This window comes from Passer montanus, unplaced genomic scaffold (genome assembly GCF_014805655.1).
Source record: "Passer montanus isolate IOZ18808 unplaced genomic scaffold, ASM1480565v1 scaffold2, whole genome shotgun sequence".
In the NCBI taxonomy this organism is placed as follows: domain Eukaryota; kingdom Metazoa; phylum Chordata; class Aves; order Passeriformes; family Passeridae; genus Passer; species Passer montanus.
This window is the reverse complement of record NW_024366591.1, coordinates 7,526,414-7,542,436: the sequence shown is the minus strand read 5'-3', so window position 1 is coordinate 7,542,436 and position 16,023 is coordinate 7,526,414. Positions and strand designations below refer to the sequence as shown.

The window sequence follows — 16,023 nt, the reverse complement described above, 5'->3', positions numbered from 1 at the left end:
GTCAGTCCAACACTGGAAGCATTTATATTTTTCATGAAACTTTCAGTTTGAACACTTAAGTGACCAAGATGTCTACAAATTAAAAAAAACCAAAAAACCAACAACTCAGCAGTGTATCCAGAAATTGAAGAAAGGTAAACTAAAGCAAAGGATACCTTTGAAAAACTGGAATAAACTGAATCTTCTTTTAAAAAAGAAAGTCCCATCTTTATTACCCAGCAGGATGTGTTTCTAAGGAAATTACATGGGACTCTGTTAGCTCCTTCCAATCATGAAGTGCCCCCAGAAAGGGTCAACTTGATCTTTCCATAGGACTTCCTATCCCCTCTAAAGCTCTACAAAGGTCTACAAAGCAGCCAGAGCTCACTGTACAGCTGGTACACTTTACACTTCCAGTGGCTGCACAAGCTTCCCATTATTTGGTCTGCATCAACTCACTGGCCATTGGACAGGCCACTGCAACATCTGTTCTGTGGAATACTGCTCCATTCATTTTACCAGGCTATTTATTTCTGGAAAAAAATCAGAATAACTACTACATATATAAAATTATTATTTTATTTTAGTTTCATAAATATAACCCAGATTTTCATTGAAATAACTTCTAACTTTTATACTGTTTCATACTGTTTTCCTTACTACCTCCCACTTCCTTGAATTTCCACTCCCCTTGGACACATCCTCAATAAACTGTTTGTTAACTGTGCTCTCAGACCACAGCTATTCCAGCCATGTTCAGCAGCACTTCTGCTTAATGACACTTCTGAACACATGCAGAATTTGTCTAAATTCTGCATCTGTTTAAAGATCTTGTATTGGTATCCTTTATTCTCTGTACCTAATCCCCTTCATTATCTTTTACCTCACTTGAAGTTCTATGGCAAAAGCTCCCCTACCCTCCTGTTATCTTGAACCTGTTCTTTCCAAGTTTTAAGACTCTTTAAGGAGATTAATCCTAAGAGGGTGTGTGGGTTGTTTGCTTTGATTATATTTAGAGGGGACTGTTGTCAATATTTATGTATTTAAAAAACAATCTAAGCCTACAGATCTGTTTATCTTCTTCTTTCTCCGCTTCCTCCTTTGTTTACATCACTCATCTCAACATCAAACCTTTCAGGAGCATCACATGCCTCCCCACACTCCAACTGTTTTAATCAGGACAGTTTGACAAATGGTATTTTTTTCCAGTCATTCTTCCACATCAACCAATCTGAAACAAAAAATCATCCTGCCCAAAGTCTGCCATACCAGTTAATTTCAGGGCCACAAGTATATTTAAAAATATTACTGAAAACAGCTAGGCAGATAAAAATGAGGACAAAGAAGTTTTTTCAACAACAAAACACCACTTACTAAAGAATAAAGAAGTCAAAATGCAAAGTTGCTTCATGGGCACAAATGTACCCATAAAACTTACAAAGAGCATGTGACAAGTGACTGAGATTACAGAAGTCTGCTCCTTTCTAGCATATGTCCCTTCTACACTAGCCCAAGGCACATTTAATGCTTTTGTAATAAAGAGGTGTGCATTAAAAAAGCACACCTCTTTATTACAAATAAAGAGGTGTGCATTATTACAAAATATTAAAAAATATTTTTGTTTTGAAAACTCCCTTCATTATGAGTGTTTAAGCCTCTATTAAAAAAAAAAAAACAACCACCAAAACAAGTAAATCTGCACAGGAATATCCTAACCAAGACAATCTCTTACTCAAATACCAGAGGGCCTTCAAAACCAGCAAAGTCTCAAAAACAAAGTGCAATTTCTACCTGCAGTACTGTAGAAAAGCAGCTTTCAATAATTTGGTTTTATCTTCTTGAGCTATAACTTCTAGCCTACCAGTTGCATCAAATGCAGGACTCTGAAAATGCAAAATAAAAACTTCAGTTGCAAGACAAATAATAATCTTCCTTATGAAATGAAAACAAATTTTTTAAGTAGTAATGCCACAGATTCAAAATTAAATTATCACCTGGAAGCAGTTGTTTCATATGTCAAACATAAACCTCTAACATTCATTATAATGTAAGTCACACAGAGGTTTGACCAAAATTCACGCTGTCTGCAAAAGAACTTACACCAACTTACTCTGCCCATCTGACTTTAATGATAATTATTTGCAGATTCAAACCCATAATTTTTGACAGGATTCAAAAGATATTCCTGAGTACTATATCCCACAAAAACAGTTTAACTGCAGACAAACTTAACTAGAAACTAGTTTGTTAAGAAAAACAGTTTCATCAGCCCAATCACACAAAGGCCTTCCACTAAAATACCAGTAAATAATAACAACTGATTATAGTGTTATATTAGGCCTAGTGATTGACAGCAACACACTTACAAGTTAAAAATGAAAATTTCATGGAAACCTCAACTGTGAAACAAAGGAAAAAAAACCAAACTATCCCAACTGGCACATGTAAATATTTTTGTTTTGAAAACTGCCTTCATTACAAGTGTTTAAGCCTCTATTAAAAAAAAAACAAAACAACAACAAAACAACAAAACAACTTTAAAACCCAAACAAGCCAGGATTTCCACAGTGAAAATTCAAAAGTAACATAAAAAACCACTTTATTTGTATCCTGTTTTCAACCAGGCAATCAAATAACCATTACCTCGCTTCTTGGTCCAGCAATAGAAGAGGACAGGGCATCTTCAAGGTCTTCAGGAAGCACAGAAATATTTTCCCTGGACAAGATAGTGAGAAGTCCACTTTTTTTGGCAAAGAAGACAGGAAGGCTATTACAGGAACCTGCTCCTAAAATACTATCTCCTAAAATAAGGGGGAAGAAAAAAGCAAGCACATAGTTACCACTTTATTTAAAGTGTAAGAGTTTCATAGACAATTACTGACTTTTGTCATTAATCAACTAACAGTAATTGATAACTGCACCTTACTTAGAAAAATTGTGGAACTATTTGCTACTCCAGATACTGCAAGTGTTAAAAAAAAAAAAAGGAAGAAAAGAGAAGAAACAAACAAAAAAAATCAAGATTCAGTTAATTCAAATTCTACACAAGGACTGATGTTCCTGTTGTACTTGAAAACACCTTTGAAGGTCAAGGATGACACAACTAGACACATCTGGCACTGAGTTAACTTCAAGCAAAAAAAATCAACCCACAGTGAATGTTAGGAAAGAGAAAAACCAAGGAAAAAGCCCCACAAGCAAAATCCCCCATCCTTTCCTATACCAAGAACAGGGATCTGCTTCATTTTCATTTGAAACACTGTAGAGTAACAATGTGACTGGCTGTCACATCAGCATGTTTCCATACGCTCAAGAGACATTCCCAACTTGAAACATTTAATAAAGGAACACAAATACCACACTGCTCTCTGAGATATCTAAATACTGTAAAAATATTGAATTAAGAGGTACCAACAAAATATGATTTCCCTCCACACCAAGTTACCTTGTATGCCAAATATGATTTTTTCCTGTGGTAAGGGAATTCTGCCTGTTCCAGTGGAACAAGCAAACACTTCATCTTCCTTGTAAAGGTAAGCAGCATGGCTGAAGTAATCTGGGACTACCAGGCAGCACAACACTTCATCTTCTGACTGAAAGGATTGAATACAAACATTATCACATATGTAATCAATCCCTTAAACATTTAAAATTTTAAATGCAAATCCATGCTGCCCGAACTTGTTTTACTTTTTAACAATGAGGTATGGATGTAACTTACAAACTTAAAAATCAAACTAAATCACTTTTAATTTGCCCTAAAATTTTAGATCCTGGGTTTTTTTCCCCTTCCATATGCATTATATTCTTGCTAATTTCACATGGAGATATAAGTAAACACATCAAATTATTCAACAGTTTTCACACTCTTCTTCCATTTTTGAGCTTTAAGATGCTATTACAGGCAATGGGGAGAGAGGGAAGAGTGGAAGAAGTTTACCAAAGCAATCTAATCTCCAGGTTTATGCTTCCAGAAGACAGCACAGACAATAGGCTGTGACATGCCACACACAACCAAAGTGTCCTCCCTTCTGAGCAAGCCAGCTGCCTAGCAAGGACCAAAAACCAGACCTCGTAATTCCTTGTCCCACAACAAGAGTCTCAGAGTGTGAGATCTGCTCTAAACGGATTACAAGAGCATACATTAAAATCACTCTGCAGAAACTTTCAAAGACAGCACAAAAATTAAATCAGATTACACTTATTTTTGAGGGTTTTATCTTCTAACCTAAAATGCAAAGCATAAACTTTACATACATTTAGTATTAAACATTAAGAGATGCTGGTACACATTTTCCTCAGAGTATTACAAATACATACTTCCAAGGGAAACTGATTTTTCTTTAGACAAAAACCTAACACTGAACTTAATCTTAAGTCGGTATCAGAACCTCCATTAGCACACCTGAAAAGATGGATTATACTGTGTGACCTCCACAACAACATCATCAGACATCTGATAGCCTTTATCTTCTACTGTTATCAGAGTGTAGTAGACAAGACATGGACGATCTCCAGGATGCCATGCTGCTGCAAGTATGACCAGTCCATCACTATTCAACAACAGAAATCACAACATTGAGAGATGATTATTACATATTTTACTTGCTCAAAAATTATCACTCAAAAAAAAAGGGTTTTCCAACTACAATCTCAAACTTTATTAACAGTATTCATATTGCAGTACAAAGACAGAAATCACAACATTGAGAGATGATTATTACATATTTTACTTGCTCAAAAATTATCACTCAAAAAAAAAAAGGTTTTCCAACTACAATCTCAAACTTCATTAACAGTATTGCAGTACAAAACTGAACCAAGGCAGCTGTAATTTCATGTAATTAAATCAAATGCAAGAGATACTAAATTCTCTGCATCTGCTGGAACAAATTACTGTTGCTTATTTTTTGTCTTTCTAAAGTCAAGACAAAACAAATACACAATCCTGATAAAATGACACTAAAAAAAAAATAAAGGGAATTATTATCTGGTAAACGATTTGTAATGCTAAAAAGATGAGAATATAGGATAACCTAATTACCTAAAATAAGGTGCTTATTTTGTCCACAGTTCCACTCCAGTAAAAATTAATTGTAATTACTTACATGAAGTTTTTGCAGGAAAAGAGAACAGATTTATCCCATTAATGAAGGTCTTACCAGATGCAAGTGTACTTCCTTACCGATTTTGTTGCAAGTCCATGTATTGTATATTTACTCCTCCTTTAATATCTTCATAGTTACTTTCAGATCCCTATAAAAAGAAATATACCTGTTGTGTGACTGTATATAAACAGGCTATTAACTATAACAAACCCTTTCCAGTTGGGCTGGCTCTTACCCAAATTGCATCTGTAATATGTTCTTTCAGGATCCTATTGATATCCCAGCTGAGAATGTAACGTTCTGATGAATCATCAATCTCCCATTTGTTTAGATTTGAACTTGTTAGCATGTAAAAGCTTGATCTCTCTCTATCCCAAAGAACACTAGAAATCTGCATTTAAAAAATGAAAAAGCTAAAAAGGTTAAAGGAAAGCCTGAATATTTGGGTAGAACAATGTAAACCACCCTCAGTCGACAAAGAGGCACTTCCTTGTGCAATCTACAAAAGCTGCACTCAAGATGAGCATTATGATAACTTCCAAGAGAAGTCTAATTTTATAGATAAAACAACATCTATAATAAATACATTTATTGTACTTCCTGGCAACTTCTGTGGAGTTCATTGACAAAACTCAAGCCAATCATCAACCCTTGGCAGTGCTAAATCAGAAAAGATGAATTACAGGCTGGTTTCTTAAATTAGTAATGAGGCTATCACTAGAAAGCGGCAGGACATGCAACCACTGCATACTCCCCAGCAAGGACTACTATTCCAAAGTTGCCTTTTATTCACAGCTAAAGAGTAAGCCAGCATTTGCCTTCCCAAAACATACAGATTTATTTGGTTTCTGTTCTTGTTTCAAATTTCAATGAAATATAAGTAACGCAAATAAGCTGAGTCATGTGTTTTTTGTAATCATACATCTTTATATAATCTTCTCTTTTTCCTTCCTTAAACACAGGCTAGAAATTACAAAGAGAAAATAAAGAAGATGAATGTTTCTCAAGCTTACCACAGCATCATTTCCAGGAGACAATATACCCAGGAAAGAAGAAACCTTTCTACCAATTCCAGAAAACATACCCTGCCCCTGTGGCAGGGCATGTTGATGAATCTTGCCAGAACTATCAGGTATCAACCGGACTAGCTGACCTCTGGAAGATGATAAAATAAAGCTTCCCCCCTAACAAAAAGAGAAAACAACTAAATTAAAAAAAATCACATTCTAGAAAACTCTACTGTCAGCTACAATTCTTTATGACAGCTCATATGGGTAAACACTGAACAAGACAAAAGGCACCCTTTGAAAAAGACAAACATCTCACGGGTACTTGATACTGGCAGAGACTCATTTTCTTAGCTTTATGTGACATTTTTAGCCATGAAACTCAATTTCAGTTAAACAACAGAACAAAACTCATATAATCTTTGGAATCTAATGATAAAAAAATAGTGTTACCTTCATCACATTTATTACAGATTTAAGACTAATAAAGTAGAGCTTTATTATACTTTTCCATCTTTAGATTAGGAATAAAACCAGTATTTTAATATTAATAATACTTTTTTACCTTTACTGCTGTGAGGAAACTGCACAGAGAGCCTCCAAAGTCTGTGAAAGTGTCTGTATAGGATCCTTCATGTGCAAGATTGGACCAGTAGCGCACAGAACCTTCACTGGTAGCCACCATTATTGCCAGAGACTTGAAGTGAAAAAACAATTAAGAGAACAGCCAAGATGATGATGATGATAATAATAATATTCAATCAGACTGCAGCTTTAACTTAAACATGTTATTTTACACATCAAGATTGTGGGTGACAAAGACAACGAGAAACTGGCAAATACACATTGATGCACACTGACAAACCTGGAACTGAAAAAAAACCATTCTGCAGCACAACTTAATTAGTGCAGGGAATGTTATGCACGCTTATTTTCCTAATGAACATTTTCTACTGGTTCTTGTTCCTGATAATTCAGGGTCTGCTGCTGAAATGCAAATGCACTTACAGTAGTAAAACAGAAAAGAGCCTGTGGAGAATTTCAGATGCCAAGAGTTAAAAGCTACTACGGAAGACTTCAAATGAAGACTATAATTTAGCAAAGAAACTGTTCTAGTGTCTTTAAGAGAAATATAAAATCACATGGCTCTTCTTTTCAAAGGTATAGGCCTACAGTGTAACTCAGGAAATCACAGACACCAAATTAAAAGTGTGAAGCAAGAGACTCTTCAGGTAGAGGTTTAGAGAAAATTATTGTACTCAATCTACTGATAGTTAAAAAAACAGGTAAAAATCACAGAACAATAGAAGAACTGTAGCTGGGAGTTTGCTATAGAGCTCCTTGGAGTTTTCTAACCGATTTTTTACCAGACACTGACTTTCAGTTCACAAGCTAAAGAATGACGAAATTAAAAAATACAATAAATAAAGTACTAGGGTTAGGCATATTACTTCCTCTTAAACTATGTCAGAACATTTCAGGTTTCAAGAGATAATCCCAAAATACTAAGATTGGATTTTATCATCTGGAAGAGTAACGCAACAACAAATCAAAAGAAAACATCGTATTACATATTCTGTGCTGCTGCTTACTTCCAAGGACAGCTTCTTAGCCAGTTTTATCAGAGCATCACATATATTAAACTGAAATCTAAGCTGAAAATGAGAGATTATTTTCATGAATGATAGCAACAGGCACACTAACACACTTTCAGAACACAGCCGATCTTCGAACCTCACCCTCTAATACAGTAACTCAGGAAAAAAAACACTTAGGAGACCAATCAGTCAAGACAGATTGAGTCTGTCCTTCAAGTGTCAAATTCCTTACAGAGACCAGCCAAGGGAGGGTGCTGGGGTTTGCCTTTCATCTATGGATACTGGAAATTAATCCACTGAACAATGTTTTCAGCCAGCACTTAAACAGCACTTGGTCTGACCCCATTTTTGATTGCCCTGGTGTTTGTTAACACAACACCTCTGAGTTTACTGCATGTTTGTTTGCTATGAAAGCATGTCAAGTAATCCTCAGAAAAACTATTATTTAATCTGATCCTATAGGATGCACATGGTGCAATTTAAAAGGACTAGCAGAAGTTTGTTTACTTCAAAGGTATTTACTGCCAACCAGCAATCCTGACCTTTTGAATACATAGCATACCACCAAATGTCTTCAAATACTTTGAGTATATCCTTTTGACAAGAAAGGATATATTCAAAATTATTAAGGCACTTTTAAACACTAAAATTTAAAATTTGATCACCTGAAGAGAAGGTGCTTCACCTGAAGAATTGAGACAAGATATAGCTGCTAAACTAGAACTCCATTGGAAGTCACTGGGTGGCAGCTGCAACTCCTTGCACAGAGATAACTGGAAGAAAGAAAGAGATGTCATAATAAATATGAGACTGGAAGAACCTATTCCTCTGCCACAAAATCTTTGGACTTTTTGACCCTGCTAAAAACTACACTTCAACTAACTCAGACACTGTGTAAGGGAACCAAAAAAAGTCATGAAACAATTTCAACAAGGTTGTCACAACCAGCAAACAGCTAAAAAACATTGTAAAATTTTCAGATATCACTGGTTTTCTTTAGTTATTTCTGAGTGTTTCTCGCAATACTACAATATTGGATCATTTGACTATTCCTTAATGCAATATTAAAAAAAAAAATTAAACTAGAAATTCTTGAGAGAACTTATTAGGTATTAACAGGATAGAGAGGGGAAACACCCCTCATTCCCCTACGCCCTTGAAGTTAAACAACCAGACAAATTTTAATGCCTTGAAAAACCTCTTCAGGTGCCAGCATGTGTACACCTGAAAGTCCCCTGTAAGTGCAGGACCTGCATAATGAACATACATCGTCCTGATTGAAAGAAACTCATTTAGTAACTTTGATTTTGTTTTTCTCTGACCATCACTGAAACAATGCTGAAAGAAATACAGTCCAGAGGGGATACAAAAATTCTCAACCTAAGAAATCTAGGTGAAACATATGTTCAGTACCTCTGAAATTATCTATGTTTTTGGGGTTTCTTACAAGTCGAAAATTGCTCCCAGAATAATCTAAACCAATCTGTAATATATAAACTAGATTTTAATTATCAAAATAAGCTTTACCAAGACTATCTAAGAGCCACTGCTTCACCTGAAGAATTGAGACAAGATATAGCTGCTAAACTAGAACTCCATTGGAAGTCACTGGGTGGCAGCTGCAACTCCTTGCACAGAGATAACTGGAAGAAAGAAAGAGATGTCATAATAAATATGAGACTGGAAGAACCTATTCCTCTGCCACAAAATCTTTGGACTTTTTGACCCTGCTAAAAACTACACTTCAACTAACTCAGACACTGTGTAAGGGAACCAAAAAAAGTCATGAAACAATTTCAACAAGGTTGTCACAACCAGCAAACAGCTAAAAAACATTGTAAAATTTTCAGATATCACTGGTTTTCTTTAGTTATTTCTGAGTGTTTCTCGCAATACTACAATATTGGATCATTTGACTATTCCTTAATGCAATATTAAAAAAAAAAATTAAACTAGAAATTCTTGAGAGAACTTATTAGGTATTAACAGGATAGAGAGGGGAAACACCCCTCATTCCCCTACGCCCTTGAAGTTAAACAACCAGACAAATTTTAATGCCTTGAAAAACCTCTTCAGGTGCCAGCATGTGTACACCTGATAGTCCCCTGTAAGTGCAGGACCTGCATAATGAACATACATCGTCCTGATTGAAAGAAACTCATTTAGTAACTTTGATTTTGTTTTTCTCTGACCATCACTGAAACAATGCTGAAAGAAATACAGTCCAGAGGGGATACAAAAATTCTCAACCTAAGAAATCTAGGTGAAACATATGTTCAGTACCTCTGAAATTATCTATGTTTTTGGGGTTTCTTACAAGTCGAAAATTGCTCCCAGAATAATCTAAACCAATCTGTAATATATAAACTAGATTTTAATTATCAAAATAAGCTTTACCAAGACTATCTAACCTAAGAGCCAAACCCATTAAAATATGAAGAATTAATCTTATTGCCAAGGTGACAATTAAACCTGAAGAGAGGAATATAAAAATTATAAGCTCTCTCAAAAGCTTGAGTTTCAGTTACTGTTGTTAGCATGACTTCATATCAATCCTGCTGCTTTTGAGGGAAAACAGACAAATTCCAGCTGAAAAAAAACCCCAACCCCATAACTGCATAACCATAGTTGAAATAGCAGAAAATACAGACTTTCCATCTTGACCCTTTAGTTACCTTAGCTACTGCAGATTGACCAATCTTCCAAATAATCAGCCTCTCCTTATGAACTAGCCAGGCCCATCCACTTTCATCCACTTGAACGCTCAGGTGGTCATCAGCTACATACAAAAGTAACTTCTTTAAAGCATTCCCATTTTTAAAACACTGCAGAGTAACGTTTAAACCCATAAACTTTCATTCTTATATGAAAATAAGAAATATTTTCTATTAAACTAGTTTTCATGTTTGAATTTCCATCTATTTGATTAACATATCAAATTACTACATCTAGTTTAAAAATCCACTTGATAAACCCTCAACCTTTGAGAATGAAACGACAACCCCAAAACCCATTTCCATGTATTTAGAGATTATAATAGCTTTGTAAATCACTCAACAATTTTAACATTATTTTTAAGATAATTGGTTCCTCCTGTATCTACTATAAAGGAAAAACTTATCTACAGAGAAAAAATTGTTTAGGAGACCAACTTCTTGAACTCAGGGAAAGGTTTGTATCACAAGGGCTTTTGGAAGAGATAACAAATGGAAACTGAAATAAAGAAAAATATTAAGCATCCACTCTAGGACACAGCAAAATCAAAAGAAGTAAAAAAGGTAAGGAAGAACCAAGAAGTAAAAGCTACTGAAAACCTACTATTAGCTTGCCTTATACACTTGTTTTTTTACAACAAATTGCATAAGCAGCACCTGAAGGGTGTTTTCATGCATTCACACCCCCATGGGCATTATTATTGTTACACAGGTAACCACGCTGGATTCAAAGCAAGGCAGAGACATTTTAGCTTCCCCTGTAAAGTCAGCATTTCAATGGCATCAACGACACGTTAAGAATTCTCTCATCTGTCAATTTTCATGAGGAAAAATAACATCAATTCTTACCATCAGCCTTCTTCAGCACTTCCATAACCTTAACAGGCAGAGAGGATCCAAAAGCCTTGACATCATAGTTAATAGTCTCAGTTGCTGTAGGAAGCTGGATAACTCTGGTAGGAGTCGCTCTTAAACAAAACAAAAAGTTACATTTAACTTTTTATTGCTTATTCATCAGTTTCTTTAGACATTTACTTCATAAGTATCTATTTAGAAACAGATTTATGTAACACAAACATGCTTTCTCTGGGAACATCACCTAGAGCAATAACTTGGTGGCTTCCTTACAAGTTGCTAGCTGTCATCAAATTCTTTATTTTCAAAGAGCTGACTTTGAATATGCATTACTCCACCAGCAACAAACTCACTGTTCAGCTTCTCTGCACTCTAGTTATCTACAGAATAAAGACCTTCACAACGTCAGAAGCTCAGAACAAAACAAAAAGTTACATTTAACTTTTTATTGCTTATTCATCAGTTTCTTTAGACATTTACTTCATAAGTATCTATTTAGAAACAGATTTATGTAACACAAACATGCTTTCTCTGGGAACATCACCTAGAGCAATAACTTGGTGGCTTCCTTACAAGTTGCTAGCTGTCATCAAATTCTTTATTTTCAAAGAGCTGACTTTGAATATGCATTACTCCACCAGCAACAAACTCACTGTTCAGCTTCTCTGCACTCTAGTTATCTACAGAATAAAGACCTTCACAATGTCAGAAGCTCTCCCTTGACTGCAGGGACGACCTCCCTTCCCAGCTCTGGCACTGCGGGGCAGCACACACTGTGCAGCACTTTAAACACCAAGGCAGCTCGGATCCAACAGCACTTCTGCCACCCGTAGCATGCTGGGGAGGCTGCACTTCTTACCACTCATAAAAAGCTGCTTTGCATCAACAGCACAGGTCTGAGTTGTCTTCTGGACACAATGATGTGGGCAAACTTCTCTGCTTTTACAAGTTAATGCCCTGTTTTAATTTCTCCTCACAAGAGAAATGATGTCTCAGACCTCCCTGTGTGAAATGGCAAGAATCAATTCACAGCTACTGGACAATCCTTGCACCCACTTAGCAAAAATTATTACGCAGACTTGAAGTAAAAGTTTCCCAAAACTGAACATGGGCAATCCTCTTTATCTCAACTACACAACAAATGGCTGCTCCCAAGGAAACAGATGAGGAAGCCTGAAGCTGATCTGGGGCTCGTGCCTATCTCGGTTTCGATCCCTATGGAAGAGAGAAAACAGCACCAGCTGGGGAAGAGGGCCAAGTGTGACATGCCTGAACTTGGACTACTTTATCTGATCCAACAGCACTTCTGCCACCCGTAGCATGCTGGGGAGGCTGCACTTCTTACCACTCATAAAAAGCTGCTTTGCATCAACAGCACAGGTCTGAGTTGTCTTCTGGACACAATGATGTGGGCAAACTTCTCTGCTTTTACAAGTTAATGCCCTGTTTTAATTTCTCCTCACAAGAGAAATGATGTCTCAGACCTCCCTGTGTGAAATGGCAAGAATCAATTCACAGCTACTGGACAATCCTTGCACCCACTTAGCAAAAATTATTACACAGACTTGAAGTAAAAGTTTCCCAAAACTGAACATGGGCAATCCTCTTTATCTCAACTACAGAACAAATGGCTGCTCCCAAGGAAACAGATGATGAAGCCTGAACCTGGGGCTCGTGCCTATCTCGGTTTCGATCCCTATGGAAGAGAGAAAACAGCACCAGCTGGGGAAGAGGGCCAAGTGTGACATGCCTGAACTTGGACTACTTTATCTTCTTTTTAAATACGCAAGTTCTTATAATTTTCATATATCATACTTGAATCACACAGAACATACTTGAGGAGCCCTCGAATTCAAAACCTAGTAAGAGGCATTCATAACGCTGAGCACCGTACATGTACGGCTCTAATGTGCGGTACTGCCACGCACCCCACACCGGCTGGAGCAGCTACGAGCGAGGCCGGCTCTGCGCCGAGGGGCGGCACTCACCGCGCCGACAGGGAGCCGCTCCTCCGCGCCGCCGGCGAGAACAGCACCGGCGAGGCGCCTGCCGCCACCACGGGCAGGCCCTTCTTGCCGCCCGGCCGGGAGAGCGGGCTGGGCGCGGCGCTGCCCAGGGTCCTGCGGGCCGACCCCGGGGTCCGCGGGGAGGCGGGAGTCGACGGGAACATGGCCGTGCGTGCGGGAGCGGCACCGCGCTCCCGCCCGGCGCGCGCCGAGCGCGTCACCGCGGGGCGGGGCCGCGCGGGAACCGAGCGCGACCGGCAGCAGCCGAACGGAGCCGAGCGCGACCGGGAGGAGCCGAACGCTCCGGGTGGGGGAGAGCCGAGAGGAGCCGAGCGCGGCGCGGCCCCTGCCGGGGAGCGGCGGAAACCCCGCGGCGGCCACTCGAGCAGGGCACCCTACCCGCCCTCAGGGGGTGAATGGCGACCCGGGCCGCCCCTCAGCGCTGCCCGCCCTCAGGGGGTGAATGGCGACCCGGGCCGAGGCGCCTGCCGCCACCACGGGCAGGCCCTTCTTGCCGCCCGGCCGGGAGAGCGGGCTGGGCGCGGCGCTGCCCAGGGTCCTGCGGGCCGACCCCGGGGTCCGCGGGGAGGCGGGAGTCGACGGGAACATGGCCGTGCGTGCGGGAGCGGCACCGCGCTCCCGCCCGGCGCGCGCCGAGCGCGTCACCGCGGGGCGGGGCCGCGCGGGAACCGAGCGCGACCGGCAGCAGCCGAACGGAGCCGAGCGCGACCGGGAGGAGCCGAACGCTCCGGGTGGGGGAGAGCCGAGAGGAGCCGAGCGCGGCGCGGCCCCTGCCGGGGAGCGGCGGAAACCCCGCGGCGGCCACTCGAGCAGGGCACCCTACCCGCCCTCAGGGGGTGAATGGCGACCCGGGCCGCCCCTCAGCGCTGCCCGCCCTCAGGGGGTGAATGGCGACCCGGGCCGCCCCTCGGCGCTGCCCGCCCTCAGGGGGCGAATGGCGGCCCGGGCCGTCCTTCGGCGCTGCCCGCCCTCAGAGGGCGAATGGCGACCCGGGCCGCCCCTCGGCGCTGCCCGCCCTCAGAGGGTGAATGGCGGCCCGGGCCGTCCCTCGGCGCTGCCCGCCCTCAGAGGGTGAATGGCGACCCGGGCCGCCCCTCGGCGCCAAGCTGAAACACGGTCCTCTCGCTCAGATGTTCCCGAAGCTATGCTCTGTCCTTCGGGGTGTTCCCAGGAGGATTCACAAGGGTGGGTTTGGGTACCATTCCTCATGTGATTAGCTGGCGCTAACCAGCTGGATGTGATCAAAAAACAGCTGTTCAACGACCATTTGGAAGAAGGCATTTTTCAGTAGGAATTGCCTTATGTTTAAAATAGCCTGTGCATACCTGTGTTTGTACCCAAATCTCTAATTAATTAAATAAATAAATGCACAAAACCATATTCTGTGCAGACCTTGGCACATTTCAAATCTATGGTAAACAACAACCATGAAGTACAGCTATTCTATGGTATAAAAATAGATTTTAGCCTTCAACGGGAACTAATGCTCAATGGCATCAGTTGGCATGAAAAAGCTACTTTCAGAAGGTAAGTATGTACCACCCTTTTGGGGAAGAAGTTGAGCTGGATGCACATTATCAACAAAGCAAATCAGTTAAGATAAAATGAACTAAAAATAGGTTTTAAAAAAATCACATAACTTTTCAAAATGTGTTCTTTGGTAACAGATTCAGGGTCATTAGGCTTTCTATGTGGGCTGTGGTCCCCTATGACCGAACCCAAAAACATCAACCCAAAAACTCAAAAGATGAGATAAATTTGAGATGGTTCATCTGGCAGGACTGAAGTGTGAGGCAGTATGTCAGTGTCAGTGCTTTGTCTTTTTCATTCAAATAAGCTCCTTTGGCTTTGATTTTATGCAAAAAGCAAAATACTAACATTTAGTGGAGCATCACTATATTGTTACATTAATATAGTATCCTTCTATATGATGCTAAATCATCAGGTTACTGTCACTTCATCAAGAAAAACAAACTAAACCAAACCAGGAAATGCACACACAAACAAACAAATACAGAAAAATCTGGAAGAAAATTCAAGATGACATCCACATTTCCCAACATTCAAGACTGGTGACATTCAAATTATTTGAAAAACCGAAAGCTCCTCTTCACAGCTCGGTCCTAGAATATTTTAAACGATGCAGCATGAACAGTTGTGTTTAGCTGATTGAACCCTATCTATACTTCCTCAGGGAATTAGTCAGCTTCCTTTAGCTGTGCCAGCCCTGTAAGAGCTCCATCTTCAGGAGAGAGATACAATTCAACATTCAAATCTCATTTTCTATAGAAATAATTTGTACTGATGCCAGCTAGAGACTAAACCAGTTCTCGACTTTCCCATAAATATAAAGGAGTTTTTTGAGTGGTTCTAACTCGAATAAAGTCTGCTAACCAATGTACCTGTTATGACAAACCTTTGCCTTTCAGTGGACTAGAGCTTCGTGTGGCTTTCCACACTCCTCTGTCAGCTGCAATACCTGCCAGGACAACTAGTGAACAAAAGACATGGAACACTCATTCAGTTCAGCTGCAAATAATTCCTGTAGCCCGTGTAAATACAGGGATAAAGGGGCTCGTCGGATCTCACATAAGGAGAAATTACAAGAGTGAGGATTAAAGATGCAAACCCCTCTAAATACATTAACTAATAGTCAACATTGAAATTAAACATTGGGTCGGGACTATTTTTTGCATATCTTTAGCACAACATATGCTCCTATGAAAATTTTATCT

The 16,023-nt window shown here is 39.7% G+C and overlaps 2 protein-coding genes across 2 annotated transcripts in view; one reads left to right on the top strand and one right to left on the bottom strand.

Annotated features, from left to right (window-relative positions):
• The window catches only part of NUP133 (nucleoporin 133), a 32,437-nt gene extending 18,741 nt beyond the window's left edge, over positions 1-13,696 (bottom strand). The window contains exons 1-12 of the mRNA XM_039707510.1: positions 13,250-13,696; positions 11,256-11,374; positions 10,368-10,471; positions 8,358-8,465; positions 6,660-6,791; positions 6,101-6,271; positions 5,323-5,478; positions 5,165-5,235; positions 4,385-4,532; positions 3,425-3,572; positions 2,623-2,780; positions 1,771-1,862 (exon numbers count right to left, since the gene is read on the bottom strand). Of these exons, the coding sequence (XP_039563444.1) occupies positions 1,771-1,862; positions 2,623-2,780; positions 3,425-3,572; positions 4,385-4,532; positions 5,165-5,235; positions 5,323-5,478; positions 6,101-6,271; positions 6,660-6,791; positions 8,358-8,465; positions 10,368-10,471; positions 11,256-11,374; positions 13,250-13,431 (1,589 nt within the window). The 5' untranslated portion in view covers positions 13,432-13,696. The remainder of the gene's footprint in view (positions 1-1,770; positions 1,863-2,622; positions 2,781-3,424; positions 3,573-4,384; positions 4,533-5,164; positions 5,236-5,322; positions 5,479-6,100; positions 6,272-6,659; positions 6,792-8,357; positions 8,466-10,367; positions 10,472-11,255; positions 11,375-13,249) is intronic.
• Positions 13,169-14,666, top strand: LOC120501109 (collagen alpha-1(II) chain-like). Its single transcript, XM_039706828.1, has 2 exons — positions 13,169-13,303; positions 13,749-14,666. The coding sequence occupies exons 1-2, from the start codon at positions 13,169-13,171 to the stop codon at positions 14,361-14,363; spliced, it is 750 nt and encodes a 249-aa protein (XP_039562762.1). The 3' UTR covers positions 14,364-14,666.
• Positions 14,667-16,023: the final 1,357 nt, after the last annotated feature.

Excerpts from the sequence above, each read along its gene's own strand:
- LOC120501109 (XM_039706828.1), top strand. The coding sequence starts at position 13,169 with ATGTGCGGTACTGCCACGCACCCCACACCGGCTGGAGCAGCTACGAGC. Across the intron at positions 13,304-13,748 it reads GCGAGAACAGCACCGGCGAG|GCGCCTGCCGCCACCACGGG; the intron begins GCGCCTGCCGCC and ends ACCCGGGCCGAG.